At 35.6% G+C, this 15907-nt stretch overlaps 1 protein-coding gene across 19 annotated transcripts in view; it reads right to left on the bottom strand.

Moving 5' to 3' along the window:
- SOX6 (SRY-box transcription factor 6) overlaps positions 1-15907 on the bottom strand; it is a 380820-nt gene that overhangs the window by 211598 nt on the left and 153315 nt on the right. For all 19 annotated transcript variants that reach the window (XM_068685194.1, XM_068685208.1, XM_068685193.1 and 16 more), the window contains one exon: positions 7020-7230. In XM_068685194.1, the coding sequence (XP_068541295.1) occupies positions 7020-7230 (211 nt within the window). The remainder of the gene's footprint in view (positions 1-7019; positions 7231-15907) is intronic.

Below are 15907 nucleotides of genomic sequence, written 5' to 3'. Positions count from 1 at the left end.
TCTCCACATTAGGTTTCAAGCTATAATCAGTTCTGTGAATTAGCAAAAGCAACAGTTTTGTAGAGATGAAGAGGTACAAATCTTCAACAAGAAAACAACCTGTACCAGGAAACAGAACTTCCATAAAAGTAGAATCTTAACAAAATGCCATAAATCTTACATATAGATACTGCCAGATAGCAACCAAGGTTTCTTTTTGCCTGACCGGTCCACATGCAGCTATCTCCACTAGACTTCTAGCAGATCTTGTTTTAAAAAATACTACCATCAAACTCACCATGTTTTTGTTAATGATCCTGAATTAAGACTCCAAACTGAAGGGACATGAAAACTGTAATAGCTTTTAGCAAAAAAGATGGTCTCCATCATCTACTGATTTACTCATACAGATCTCATTACCATATTACCTATGTAAAAGCCTGCTCTGTTCCCATTTCTGTGTCACAATCAAATTTTGTGAATAAAGAAAACCAAAGGGGAACTTTCAAATGTAGCATGAGACATGCTGAAAAATGCTGAAGAATTATTATACCGAATCCACACACAGTCTGTGATTAATGACCAGGTACTCAAACGCTACAGCACTGAGCAGGACTACATTGTAGACAGCCAGATAATAAAAGTGAAGGTGGAAAGATGACAACATGTTCCAATTTCTTAAATAAAATCTGTGATATAACATTTAATCATGAACCAGTACTCTGAAAGACTTGAAGGATATAAGACAGGACATAATCAAAAATGCATATATTCTCACTTACCTAGAAGGATAAATAAAAATATGAGACAAATTACTAATGACCAGATAGTGTGAGATTACACAAGCTGTATCTGCCTTTGGAAGAAAAAGTGACCTAAACACATGTTGGGTTATAAATGTCATTAAAGCAAGTTCCTTGAAGTTATTTCTGCTTCAAACAAGAATGAATTTTTGATTGAAAAAGCAAGCAACTCAGATAGAAAGGAAGTAGGCTGCCTCATCTTTTAGTTACCAGGGAACTAACCTTAGAAACCACTTTCTTTGCAGTAATGTTGCTAAATTACTTTAACCTATTAAGGCATTGAAATTAGCAACACATTTCAATAAATGAACTACTAGAAATTTTTAAATCCATAAAGCTTCCCTAAATATTACATGAACAAAGGAATATATTTTTTCTAAAACAGAAGCACAAATTGTGTGAAAAAGGAGTGACAAGTGTGATTTTACAAACATCGCTGAATGAGAAGAGAGAGAGGGAGTTGCATCTAATTATATGGTAGAGAGGTAAGCAAAAGCAGCCGTTTAGGGAAATGTGCCGCATCTCCCTCCTCTAACCCAGTCTGACTCATCCATTCATTGCATGGGCTTTGGGGCAGGGACCTTTTGAAAGCATGTTTGGAGCTTAACAGAAGAATTCCTGGGCCCCAGTCAGGACCTGGATGCTGCTACACACAGCTTCTGACAAAAAAAATCAAGTTAAGCAGTATGCATTGCATTTCTCTATATACATACCCAATTGCAAAATTGCTAACCAAATACGATTTTTAAGAACTAAAGAAGAAAAAAGAAGCATAATGAGCCTGGTACCAAGAAGATATGGCAAGGTTTTCCAAAGAAGATGAAAGGACTTTGAAGAAGGTGTATTTTTTTTCACATCTAAAGGGTTTGTTTCTAGCTGAGAGGAATCCCTGTTGCCACTTCACAGTATTTCAGTATTTCATAGGTAATACAAAAAAAAATAGAACGGTAATAGTAATTTATCACCAAAAAATAGAGCATACACACACACACACATATAACGATTCATTTGAATAATCCTAATACAAAATCCCAGGAATACTGTTAAAACCCTGAAACAAACAAATAAAAAAATATCTCTAGGCGCCAAGAGAACTGGATAATAAAGACAGAGGTTTAGAAATGCCAGGTGCATTAGGACAACCAGGGACTATGCCTTCTTCAGTGGAAAGCATGGTTGTAGATCACACCTCAAGACAGATAATTTGAATTAAATCAACAGAAATTCTGAAAAACTTTTAAAAATATTAATGGACCACAAGAGCTCACTTCTAGACCTGATCCACAGAAGGGAACTGACACATAAAGCCCTCGAAGATTACATGCTTCAAAGTATACAAGAAAACAAGAGTACATGCCTGAACTCAGTCTGTTCTCAGCTACAGGAGGCTTAAAACAAAAAATACAAAATTGAAACTCTTCATTCAATTAATGTGATAGAGCACACACAGGTTCTGATTGAAAATAAAAAAAAAACTGCATAAAATGACAGCCCAAATGGTTTATCGATATTCAGTTATAAAACTCAGTATGTGATAGGTTTTTTTTATTTATTTATTTCTCGGTGAAGTCAACTGGAAATGTGTACATATTTGTGTGTGAGAAACAGGAGCATACTGTCCTTACTGACATGACAAATATTTTTTTGGGAAATGTCAATCTAGTTAAAGTCAATATAAAAGAGATCCTTCAATTATTATTAACTAATGAAGCTCAAAGGAGGAAAAAAAAAGAAGAAAAAAAAAAAAGCAGCACAGGAAAACAACAACAAAAAAAGAAACCACTACTACAGAGTACTGTAGCAAGGTTTTCCCTATTGCATATAAAATGAATATTACATATGAATCCTTAATTTTTAATTTAGCCACCTTCAGACGTATTATGTATCTGTGTGAGTTACATATTTCCATCCATGGAGAGACAGTACAAACAGGTGCACATGACACAGAATAGATGGGAATTTATGAATATACTGCTCTTTATATAGATGTTCATTATTCCAACATGCATACGTAAATATCTTTGATCTCTCTGAATGTTCAACTATGGTCTTCAAGGAGGAAACAAGAATGGGAAGCAGTTTATAAAAAGCTTGTGCTAGAATTCTGAGCTGAGCTTGGTTGAAAAATGATACTGTATACATTGCACAGAATCAAGGTCAAAAGTGAATTAGGAATCCAGGCCCTGAGTAACGAGGGCTTAGCACTTAGCAGAAATTACATGCCCAGTTTCCAGCCCAGAAGTGCCAGCTGACCTGCCAACCTAGCATTCCAGATCTGAAAGGGGGAAATCTGCTCTCCTAGCTACAGACAAGATATGTACTACTAATTATTGCTCGTAGAGGCTTATGATGAAGTACAGTGGGATAGTTGTCTGGAAGCCAATTCTTAGTCTAGAGTCCAGGCAGCTTGGCGATGTAAATCTGTCATGCAAAAGTAATATAAGCAATATTCTGAAAGAAACATCTTTCACTGAAGGTGTATAGAAAGGGAGAGCAGCAGTCTGACCATACTACCTCACTCGTCATTTGAATCTGTAAAGATTTTACTGGTGGATACTTCCAAGGAAATAAACCAGCAAAACAATCATTCTTCTTACAGAAAAACTCAGAAGATAAATATATTGAAGTTATCCAAGAGGCTTTAGAGCCTAGTGTTGTTGATTAAATTAGACACCTGTTCATTTCTGACCTCTTCTATCTTACGAGAACACATGTCAGCAAAGTCTTTACATACTCAAATTAACCCTAAATATTTGTAGCATTTTTTTTCTTATGGTTAGAATTTTCTCATCAATTTTCTCATTTCCAAATCACTACAAATTAGGATATGTGAATGTTTTAATGTACGAAGCATGAAAATACTGGACCGTGAAGTCAAAAAATGTTGTTTATCCTGTGATGTAGGCAGTTTTCATTCATACTACAAATAATGCTGGAAACTGACCTAACATATATTCAACCCTGTATGAGGCGCTCATGTTCACAAGACATGACACTGGCTGAAGCACTATTATTAAAGAGAGATTAAAACAGCTGTACATTATGCTGAAGCACTCACTCTTTCCTTTACAAACAGACGGTCCTGGATTACAAGCAGCACTTGACCATTTAAATCACTACAACAACCAGATTTAACCAGCTGGGCCATATTCTCTTAGGCAATGCCTGCTGACCTCCTCAGTCACAGCTGCTCAGATGAAATTCTCATTAGACAACTTATTTTCAGAAGCTAAAGGACCCTGATTAAATATATCTTTTTAGACACAATAAAGTCTTTCAGTACGTATTTCTTTTTCCAATATTACGAGCTACAGCAGAGACCACAAGCAGAATATACAAGCATAAGAGATACCTAGCACTTGAAGGTGTACTGCAAAATATTTACGTATTTGACACCAGCGATTCATATTACTCAAATTCAGATGCTATAGATGGACTAGAAAGTTCCACTAATTACTGTGAAAGAGACTTGTTACCGTACTCGCATAGGGGTTAGAGCAGATGACTGGAATTCTTGACTTCTTTATTCCACTTCTAACTGTACAATTAACTTGACATACGACCTCATGTTAGCCCATTTCCCACAGCTACATCGATATTCATGGAGCTCCTCCCTGTAAAATGCTAACACAAACTAGTCATTTATTCAAAGGAGTGATACAGGATTTCAAGCCCCACAAAATTTACGCAGTATTATACAGCAGGAATAGATATTTGTTCCCCATTACCTTCATTAAATCAATTATATTATGTTATCTATTTGCTCTAAAAATCAGCAGGTGTTTTTCAATTTGGGTAAGCAATTTTGTGACACATCAAGACACCATACCATTTAAAGAAGAGAACCCCAGATGAACCCATTTTAAATGATAGGTGTTGAAGAGCATCATATATGATATATGTGCAATTAGGCTATTAATTAGCTAGTTTAAAATAGACTGTTAGATGGCAAAAACATATTCATAAGTTCAGACCTCATTTCTCCAACTGACTCAGTGCAGAGTCAGTTGCAGCACCCAGTCACAACAAAGATTAGAATCTTAAAACATGAATTATTTTTAAAATGTTAGTTTATGCAAATCAAACAAGTATGGAGAGCTTGCTTCTTTTTAATTCAGAGAAACTTCTAAATACTGAAATAAGTATTCAAATCTGTGACAAGAATTTTGGTATTTCTATCTACACAAAACTTTAAAACCACTCCATTACCTAAGCATAAAATTCTGAAGACTTTCCAATCTTTCTATTATTTTTTTTTTCCACATTAGCTTATATAGTACCAGTCAGACTTTCAATAATTATCTGGAGCGATATTTTCTACTGAAAATACTTGACAGATTTAAAAGAACTTCACATGTAGACACAGTCAATTACCTTTGAACTTACAGAATTTAGAATAGTTTTCCAGTATATAGTGGCCCAAAAGAGGCAGGACTACTTTATAGATCAGAAACGACCTTTACATCACAGCTGCTGAGAATACACAGCACGGAAGGCTTAGACTTAGTGAGAGGGACGCCTTTGCTGTGCACATACCTCTCTTAAATCATCTAGCATATACTAATACTAAGGAAGTGCAGAAAACTCTCAATGAAAATAAGCTACAAAATGCTTGAATTCTTACTATAATACTCTTTTTAAACCTTTTGATGCACATTTTTATTAGCACACCATTCAGTGCACCCCTGGAGAAGTTTTAGCAGTGGTGTCACTATAATCAACAGCAACTTGTATACACCCTCAGCAAAGTATGAGCCAAGACCTTTGATTAGCATGGAGTGTTGAACGACTGTTACTGACTGTAAAAAAACAACTTTGCCAAAGTAACATTTAAAATAGTTTTCCCAGTCTAACCACCAAATCTAAGAAAGCAATTTTTAAAAGAGTGATCTTTACAGCTGAAAACAGACAGATGGTAGTAAAGAATCTGGGACGTTCTCTCTTTAGAGATGTTTCACCAGCTTCAGAAAGGACACCTATAGAACACATTTATCTATGTGCTGGCATTTAACAATTGTGCCAAGAAATTTGAAAGCATACTTCCATCCCTACATGACTTCATTCCATATTTAAACATATTATTGTTTCAGTATCAAGTAGTGAAATCTACTTCACCAAGTGAAGCCAACGGATCCAAACATGCACCGTGTGAAGGCTGTGACCAGATCACGAAGCTGAGGATAGCTGAGATTATACTGAACTCATTCATATTTCAAAGAAAAAAAAAAAAGAGATCACACAGTGCCAGTGCTTTGCAGATCTATTACACTACTAATATTCCTCCTGGGATATTTCTAATGCCACAAAACAACACTGGCAAAATAACAGAATCCCCACAGATGCCTTAGTATCTGTATATCTATTTCAGAGCCTTTTGCTTCCACACCTTCCCTGGTTCAAACTCATGTACAAACTCACAGACCATAAGATATTCTTGCAGAAGTAAATAAGACTTCATTCTACTTGACATGGTGAGAGAATTTCATGTTGGGCCCTGACCTTGTGCACACATATGCTGATGAACTCATTCTCCAATTTGGTTTAGTATCTACCAAGAAAAGCATCTTAGCAAAGTTGATGAGAATATCGGAATAAGGACTGAATATATAAACTGCCTTGCAGCTCCAAGGTTTGTCCTCATTTTTCTCTCACTCTTTTAACAGATGTAACAATATCTGAGCAGACTGTAAAAAATAAAAAATAAAAATAAAAACATTTCTTTGGCTGCAGATCTAGACATATAGGTCAGAACTAGGTACTCTTCACACTTAAAGCTGTTTCCCATTCTCCTGGCCACAGGTATAGGGTCATTCAGGTGAAAAAAAGACAAGAATTTCTAAGGCACAATAAAAGTTCATGTTTTCTTCATTTCTATTGTTTAAAATAAACATTTGTCTTTGAAAGAAAAAGAACAAATACCACTGAAAAACATCCCTCACAACTCTACAACCAGTTAAGAATTCATCATAACCTCTCAAGTAAGTGTTTTTATCTAAACCAACATTCTTGCTTCTACTTACAGACAACCAACACAATTTAGAAAGTTTTATAAAACAGACATATTTGTCTAAAATCCCTAATGGATCTCAAACTACCATTGCCATGGTAACCTGTGAATAACTTTATCCTAGTCTTTGCCAATTATGCAGTTTTCTGGCTCTTGATACCCAACACATTCCTTATGCCATAAAATTTGTAGGGGGTGGGGAAACTGTATCAGTCTTATCCAACACATACCCTCTTGCTCAGTCCTGGTCATTTCTTCTAGTTTCTTCTGCTTCAGTGTGTCCACCACATCTGCAAGGCTTCCTTTGCGGCGCTCTGGTGTTCCAAAATTAACACTGGTCATTAGCTCACTGCGGTCACGACTTCCTTCGTCGGGCTTGTGTGGTGAGGTAGAGGTATTTCGGAAGGAATATAGGGAACATAACTTATTACTCTCTGATTCCTGCAAAGAAACAACAAAATATAAGCTACTCTCTTACATCAGAAGGATCTTAAACAGGTTGCAGTTGAAAGCAGTATTTATTAGTTTGTCACACTAACGATGCTGTATATATCCTCCATTTTCTAAAACATGCACTATGATTTGAATTTTGCAGTCTCGGTGCTTGACAGGAATCTCTTTTTCCTTAAGGCCACTCTTCTCCAGGCTTCTGCCTATTGTATTACATACCTGAGATACTTATCAAGGATTTTGCTTGTCAGAAACAAGCCACTTCAACATTTTTTCAATGAACGTGTTCAGATTTTGCAGTTTTCTTTAGTGTCTTAAGTAAGGGCATTACAGAAAACACTGAGAAAGAGAACACAGGCAAGGACAAATAATTTTTGGATGGATCCTAAGCTAACAGAAAACAACAAAATTTAAAATTTCAAGAAGAGTTAGGGAATGACTGAAAAGCAAGGAAAATCATTTGAATATACTTAACAGTTAAACAAGGCTGGTGGTATGTGTCCATCTGTGCTCATTTACTCCTCTTTAGATCATATACTCTTCTTTAGAATGAAGGCTATATTGGTTCTAATATACAAAATTAGATGTTATTTTCCAGACTAATATGGACAAGAGTGAAAAAACAGATGAGTTTGTGACAGAATAAGTAACGTATGCTGCAGCAGGACTACATGCATCAGAAAATGTATTTTATGGCCAAAAATAGAAGGAAATTACATAGCCAAAAAAAAAGCGAAGGAAAACAGGTTCACCTCCCTTTACAACAGATAACATAAAGCTATAAAGCATAAAAAAAAAGCATAAGAAAAGCATAAAAAAGCAACCAATAATGGCCAAGTCTCATCAGTTTTGCAATATCACTGAATAGTTGAGCCCTACGTGAACTTCTCTGCCTCAGACTCCTTATCCTCCCAACCACAGGCATTTGCTGCATCTCTGCTTCCACTCTTTCAGCTAAAAAAAGCACAAGTTCTTCAATTTGCCCTTAAAAACTCTACCACGGGAATTTCTCACACAGTTCTCTTTCCAAAATTATTCTAATTACCATTTTTAACGATATCAGACAAGGAATGCTAAAAAACTGGGGTAAAAAGCCATCAAACTTTTTGGTTTATAGAAAGCCTAGTATTGTCAGTGGATATATTCAATGTCCTAAAATAGACTATCATTGAAATTAAAGACTAATAATAATAGCAGCAATATATTTAAGAATTAAGAGACAAATTAATAGTTGTATCAAAAGTCATTCTCCCAATACATATAGTTCTATAGAAACGAAAATATTCTTATTCCTCTATGAGCTGAGAATAGCCATCTACAGAGCGCTGAAGAAACATGTGTTGGGAAAAGTCCCAGGTGAAACAAGGTCTGAAGAAAGATGGACTAGAAAGAATTAACCATTGGCAATAATGACATACATAAATCTTTGCTTCAGTCTTGAACAGATTATGAAGTGGCTGTGCAATATAGCAGAAGGAGCTCACGAACAATGAGCAAGTGTGGTAACTAAGGGCTGCGGACTGCACAGAAGGCGGTGGTGACAAATCGTCATCAAGCACAGCAGTATATGATCAGCACAGCACTATTATTGCTGTTCAGGAAGGAGGAAGTATTTGCTAGTGATGTTGAAAATGCATTTATTCACTAAAACAAAAAACTGGAAGACTACGCTGTAGTATCTGAGCGGTAGCAGCACTCTTGTCAACACAGCAGTAGTGAAAGAAAGCACATAACCCCAGACAGAGAGGTGACATGGAACAAAATCTTTAACTTAATTTTTTCAGCTGTCAAGCATTAAAGATTTTTTCATCCCATCCACTTGTATTCATTAAAAACTCAGATATCACACAGAACAATGATAGCTTAGATGACTTGGTACAGAGCTCAATTTGTTTAGTTGCCCTTCGAAAAGGAAGGTTTAATTTCAATGATGCAAGGTAGTTTTTGGAAACTATTCTTAAACCTTATTCTAAGTTACAGTGGAGATGAAAAAAGCAACTTCTAACATTTTTCAAATATAAAACTTGAATTTTCTATAATGTGTTTCCTCAATGAAGAATTAACACCATATAACACGGCATTTTCTGCCTCTGAAGACTACAGCATAAGAGCATCTTAGTAATTTGAAAGGACTTTGTTCTCAGGAAACCAACATCCTCTTACAGTACATGAAGCATATCCATCAGGCTCAATGGAGTTTTTTAATCATGCTCTCACTGAGGAACACTAAATCCATTGTTTAGGCTAGAGAAAGGAAGATAAAGCTACGCTGTGGAGCAAGTAGAATTGACTGAATGTTCTTCCTCCTGAAAACCTATCCTCTCTCTGATCTGGATGCATACACGGTGCAGCACAATGTTCCTTCATTGATAATGCACGACTCTCCAAACCCTGCCTCCATTAGGAAGCACGCATACATTTTTTCTTGCCCCAAAGACTGAAATGTCCCTAATGAAGATGAGTCAAGTTTAAACTCCATGAAAATAATGAACATTTACGGAATTGAGGCCAAATGATAATCTCTGAAAGAAGGAGGATCTGCTCAACTAACAATATATTATATTGTCACTTTTGTGGGTAATTAAAATGTAGAGTACAAAAATATATAAAAGAAAGGCAAAAGGTCTCCCTGCTATTTTCTGTACTGTTTGGCTCTGCAGCTGTAGCATTGGGATCACTAAATGGCTGTTATATTTGAGGTGTATGAAGTGAATTGGCACTCCTAAGAAACCCAGCAAGGATGACTTTGAGCCCCATTTTTTCTGAAATCAGAAATGGTTAAAAAAGAGTGGCAGGTGATTTTAACAGAAGAACTGCACAAACTGAAAGTCATTCAAGGGTTTAAATGGGCAAATGGAAAAACTGTAGACCAGTCCAGTGTAAATACTTTATCTAATAATAGTGAAACTCAGCTAGAAAAATATAAATCAGCTGCATGCACAAGTATCTACAAGAAACAAAACAATTCCCATGTATTCTATGATTCTAGATAAATCTGTGAAAAATCTACAAATAAAATGTAGCAAAAATGAAACATTAAAAAGGCTTCAGAAGGGATTTTATAGCTACCCAATCAGAATAGATACTCTTACTCCTGTGTATCTACTGTTGGCAGCTTTCTTTGTTATTCCAATCACATGAGCAGGTTATACTAATTTCACATTCACGGCAAACCAGACATACCACAAAACGACAGGGCAATTTCCATTATATTGTCTCTAAATAGGTGACCCTGTAGGTGTTACTGCAACTTCCCATTTGTTCAACATCAAATAAAAGTTACAGCAAAGTTATGAAGGATTTTAATTTCCTTGGTGGATCAAATAATCTTTAGTGGATCAACTTATGTCCCAGCACTCACGTGCACGACCAAAAATGCAACCATTACATACTTAAGATCTACATCTTATGGCCTGGCTATCACAAATTCATCTCAATGGACACTGAAAAGCAGCATACCTCCTAATGTACCTGGAAAAACATCCCTATGGCCCAGGAATCCTCAGAAAAGAGACTAGTAGATTGTATATGTTGTCTGGGAGTAGCTCTTCACAAGCTGTTTATTGCTTCTTGTGCTTTAATGCATAAAGTACTATCACTAGAAAATTGGGAATCCAGAACAGAAAAGGACCGCTATGCTTATTACCATAGAATAGGAAAATAAATTCATGGTTAGGAAAGGAGAACCTGAGTTCTCCTTTCCTAACTTTTGTTTATTTATATTAAAATATACTTTTGTTTATTTGTTAATATGAAGGATTCTATAACAGAAGAGATCCTATTCTTGAGAAGCTTAATGAAGCCACCTTTTACATAATGCGACTACTCCATTTCTTTTGACCTGAAGCTTGGAAAGAAAGGATGCTACCAAAGGTATTTTTCACACGTGTGTTTTTGTTTTATTTTTCCCAAAAGCACAGAAGAAGAGGTACAGCTAAGTAAAACGTCTAGCCAATATCAACTTGAATGCTTTCTTTTTGCAAAACCCAGCAAAGCAATCCATCTGCACATATGAAAATTCTCCATACAAGTCCACTCTTCTCAGCATAACTGATGACAGCAAAATAGGCCAGAAAATATCTGATTGATATGAATATCCGCTTAATTTACCTGGACATAATCTGGTGCCCAGATTCATCCCATATCTACATAAGACACTAGACAACTGGGACATCCTTGCATTCTCTGTTTAAAATCCACGTACTGCTACTAAAAGTCTTTTTAAATCTGAAATTGAAATGCTATCTTCAGATCATGACAGTACCTTTGAAAGGTGCATTTTCTGAGGTATGCTATTCCTACTGATTTCTGTGATTCCTATGTTAGGAGAGGTAAAAAGCAAAATACAATAAAATAAGGTAAATAGCAAACATACTACCTATGGATAAAATAATTACCACACAACATTTTTCACCCAACATTGATGAAATTCATTCACAGCAAACACTATGTTTTTTTTCCTGACTACATTAGAATTAACTTAATTTCCAAACAAAAAATAAAACTATATTGACATATTAATAAAGTGGCAGTATCAAACGAATATAACCTGCTGAAGCAAGAAGCATATTTTACTTCCAATAAGAAAGAAACACATAGAAAATAAAGAAATTTAAGAAAAGGACATGTTTGTAAAATGTTGAGTTTAGTCCTAAAAAAGTGTTGTTCTTGGCAAAAGTATCACTTACTACAGATAGCGTAGCAAAGTGGGTTCTTCTCAGCTTGATCCAAAGTGACATCTGCTGTGGATTGCTCAGGGTCCCATACCTTTGCTAGACTTATAAAATTATCCTCTCACTCACAAAGTTATTGGGTAATTGTAGAACAACATTTTATGCCCATACCAGAATACACAGGGGTATTGCAAAGGGTTTTCACCCACCACAGTGGTGGCATTTCAGGACTAACCCTTAATAATAGACAACTAAAAAAATATATAAATAAAAAAATAAAAATTAAAACAGATTATGGTAGCATAAATTTGACTGCTTACAAAAAAAAAAAAAAAAAAATGATGATTTTATATCTTAGGCTTTCTTCTATGCCTTGTGTCAAATTTAAGTATGTGTCAAGTCAAAAACACATTTATTTGCAAGGATGACTAAAATTGAAAATCTTGCTGTCCAGTATTTTAAGCCAGAAACTCAGCCTGAACCACTATTCCAGCTGCTTACTATTCAGCAGGGACAAAATTGAGTCTATTTTTGAAATGTGGGTTTTTAATATCAAGGTAGATAAAGGACATTCTTCCTGTATACATTTTCTTGCCAGCCTATTAGCCCAGACAAAATTTTATTATGGAACATTCAACCCACTGTCCTCAGTGTTTTGACAAAATGTCCTTATTATAACAGATTAAACACCTATTTATAGCCACTAAAATTTAAGGATTAGGTTTCAAAATTAAGAAAATGGAGAAATATGCTCAAAAGACTTAAAATCAGAAATCTGTGAGGCATGACTACTACAATACCACGGCACAACTCACTCAGGAATAGGTTGCCAGCACAAGAAATCACTCTTTTAACTAGACCCTCACTTACCCTCCTACTATGTCAATATGAAAACAACTCCAAGATTTCCATTACCATATGGTGAAAGCTATCTCTATCCTTGCCCTTTTCGTTTGATTTTTTTTTTCTTTGTTTTTTTTTTTTTCTTTGTTTTTGTCTTTGTTTTTGTTTTTGGTTGTTGGTGGTGGTGTTTTGGTGGTGGTGTTTTTTTGGTGTTTGTTGTTGTTGTTTTTGTGTGTTTTCTGTTTTGTTTTGTATTTTTTTTAAGGGCAGCATTCTTCAAGCTCGTTTACTTTCAGTATAGGTGATTCAACAGAAGTATTCTTGTACTAACTTATCAGCTTTCCATGTGGTGTAGGTCATGAGTGGCCTCTCGGCCATTCCCTTTGGAGCTTCTGTGAGTGGCTCAAAGTACAGCTTTACTAACAGCAGATACTATTGTGAATAATTGCAAACAATAGCCTAGTATAAATAAAGTTGGGGACTCTCTCTGCCCACGTATCAGTATTTTCTTCACACTCTGTTATAGTTCCTTTAAAACTGTTACATTAAGATAATATGTATAAATATTTTGGCATGCCTCTTATGCTGAGTAAATGATATTTTAGCATGCACATTCACTAAATTTCAACTGTTACACTGGTTTGATTCTTAAAGATAGCTGCTTCATTTCTGTGCAAGTGAAGGAAACTTCTTATGCTTTTCTAGATAGTTTCTGATTGAACAAATATTCATGATTTTATTTTTTTTATTTATTTTCTTGTGTATTTAGATTCTAACAGCTTAAGACAAATGAGGGAGTACTGCTGTAAGCAATATAAATAAGGCTGTTAAAAGTTGACCCTATATTTTTCATATCAGGAAGCTAATTTTCATAGCAGAGTCTGCAAACCTAATCATGAGCCAAATTGTGACAACTTTTGTGAAGCCCTTCCACTTCCAACACAGAGCGAACACACAAAATGAGAGTTCCATAGGTGAAAGGCTGTTGGCTAGAACCAGAGTACGTACTCTTGCTCCTTCCCCTGAATGGCCAAAGTACAAATGGATCCTGCATTTGGGGGGCTGAGATGCAGAAATCTCAATCTGGGGACTCCACATCAGGGCTTTTTTGCAGTCAGGCCTGGGACAGATCTCTCTTTGGCATCCTGGTGAGGGCTAAGCACAGACCAACACAGACTCTGGTCAGGAGCCTTGGAAGAGGCGAGTGCAGGAAACTGTGGATTCTAATAAAGAGACATCACTGACTCTTTATGGTGGCATTTATGTTCTTTGCAGGGAGCACAGCTTCTGTCTCAAAGAGCAATGCTCTCTGAAGGTGATAAAAGAGGAAAACTTGGGAATTGAAACTGTGGGCTGTACAAAAGCAGGGTCACAGTGTTAGTTAGCAATTTAAGAATAACTACCGTCAAACTTTGATTGAAAGCTGACAACTGTAATCCTACTCAATAGCCAGAGAGAGAACTGTTTCTGTAAGAGCTCAGCTGAAATCACAGGATGAATGGCCAAGAAGAAGCAGAAAGCAAATATTACTAACATAAAATGTGTTAGCTGAATTGCTTATTTCCATGTGGATGAGGCTTTTCTGTTATAAAGGGATATTTATCTGTCTCTGCATTGAATGGGACACATGTAAACACCCCAGGAAAGTTGGATATCTAGAGTGGTTTTTATTCCAAGTACTAGAGGCATGCTGGCACTTGGAACTAGTCTGGAGTTAACATATAATGAAAGCAAATGTTTACAAAATCATTTCCAATCACTATATTAAATAAGGTTTCCCATTTTGAGGAATTTAATTAAACAGAATTAAGAGAAATTAAAAATCTAAGTGATCGTTTCCAATTCTTATCCACTTAAAATAAAATAAAATAAAATAAAATAAAATAAAATAAAATAAAATAAAATAAAATAAAATAAAATAAAAGTTTTATTAAGGAAGATTTATTTAAATCGAAGGCTTGAGAATGACTGCTATGAGCTACTAAGAGAACATCATTTGTCAAGTCTCAGCAAATGATGCTAGTGGGAGGGCAAATGACAAGTAATGGAATAAAACCTCAAGTCTTTAACTCAGCATTTACTCTGATAAAACTTACACTGATTTCACCGCCAGAGCATAGGTTGAATACAACCTGTAAAAGGCTTGCATTTTACTTTTTATACTCATCTAAAACCTCATTAAGAATGAATACAACATCAAGCACTAGCTTTAGGCCAAGTAAGGATATGATAAAAGAAAAAAAAAAGAGAGAGAGAGGGGGAAAAAAAAAAAAAAAGGAAAAATCACTTACTTTAGAGAAAAGGTTTAAAAGCAGCATGACAAGATAATCAAGCATACGCTAAATGCACTTGGCCTTATGAATAGGCCACCGCAAGACTAGATACCTATTTGCAAGGAATGGGCACAAAATTTTGTTTGATGTGAAATATGGCCACTTAATTGCAGCAGTCCCAAACTCAGCTGTTGGAACAAACCAAATGAATCCAGACACACCTGCTTTTTGCTACAGTGATTTCAGAAAAGGTCACAATTTTCAATGATGTGACCTAAAGCCTTCTCTTCACAATTGAGAAAATCTCTGAAAAATGTTGTCAGGCATTTTGCTCCCATTCCAGAACAGAAAATCACCTCAAAATTGTTAAATACAATGACCAATCATTTTTTATATGGCAATCAACTCACTGACAAATTATATGCATAAACTCATGTGTCTTTTTGTAAGAGTTAAATGCTAAGGATTTCCTTAATCACCCAACAACCATATGCTTTAACTCCCTGTGTTTAGGCTTGGTAATAAGACAAAACAATATTGAGATTTTATGCCCTGGACGTCGGTCAAATGCTTGTATTAAGGAAAAATAATGGAAGAACCATTTGCAGAATGAGTATTTCGACTTTTATTTTCATCTAAATTGAAACTGGAGATGCATTGTGATCAGTCCCAGCTGATTAGCACTGTTTACCTTTTCGGTAAATAAAGACACATACTTTGTGATGTATGCTGCCAGAAGCTGCCAAATAAAACAAGGATTGTGTGGCTAGGATATTCCAGACCACTTTGTATATATCCAACTTCCTCCTATTAGGTCCTCTCAGTTGTCCAACTTATAACTAGATCTATTGTAAATATCAGAATAAAATTTGTATTTAT

This window comes from Anas acuta, chromosome 5 (assembly GCF_963932015.1).
Source record: "Anas acuta chromosome 5, bAnaAcu1.1, whole genome shotgun sequence".
Lineage (NCBI taxonomy): Eukaryota > Metazoa > Chordata > Aves > Anseriformes > Anatidae > Anas > Anas acuta.
Note: the sequence above shows the minus strand (reverse complement) of the source record. Positions and strands in the feature narration are given on the sequence as shown.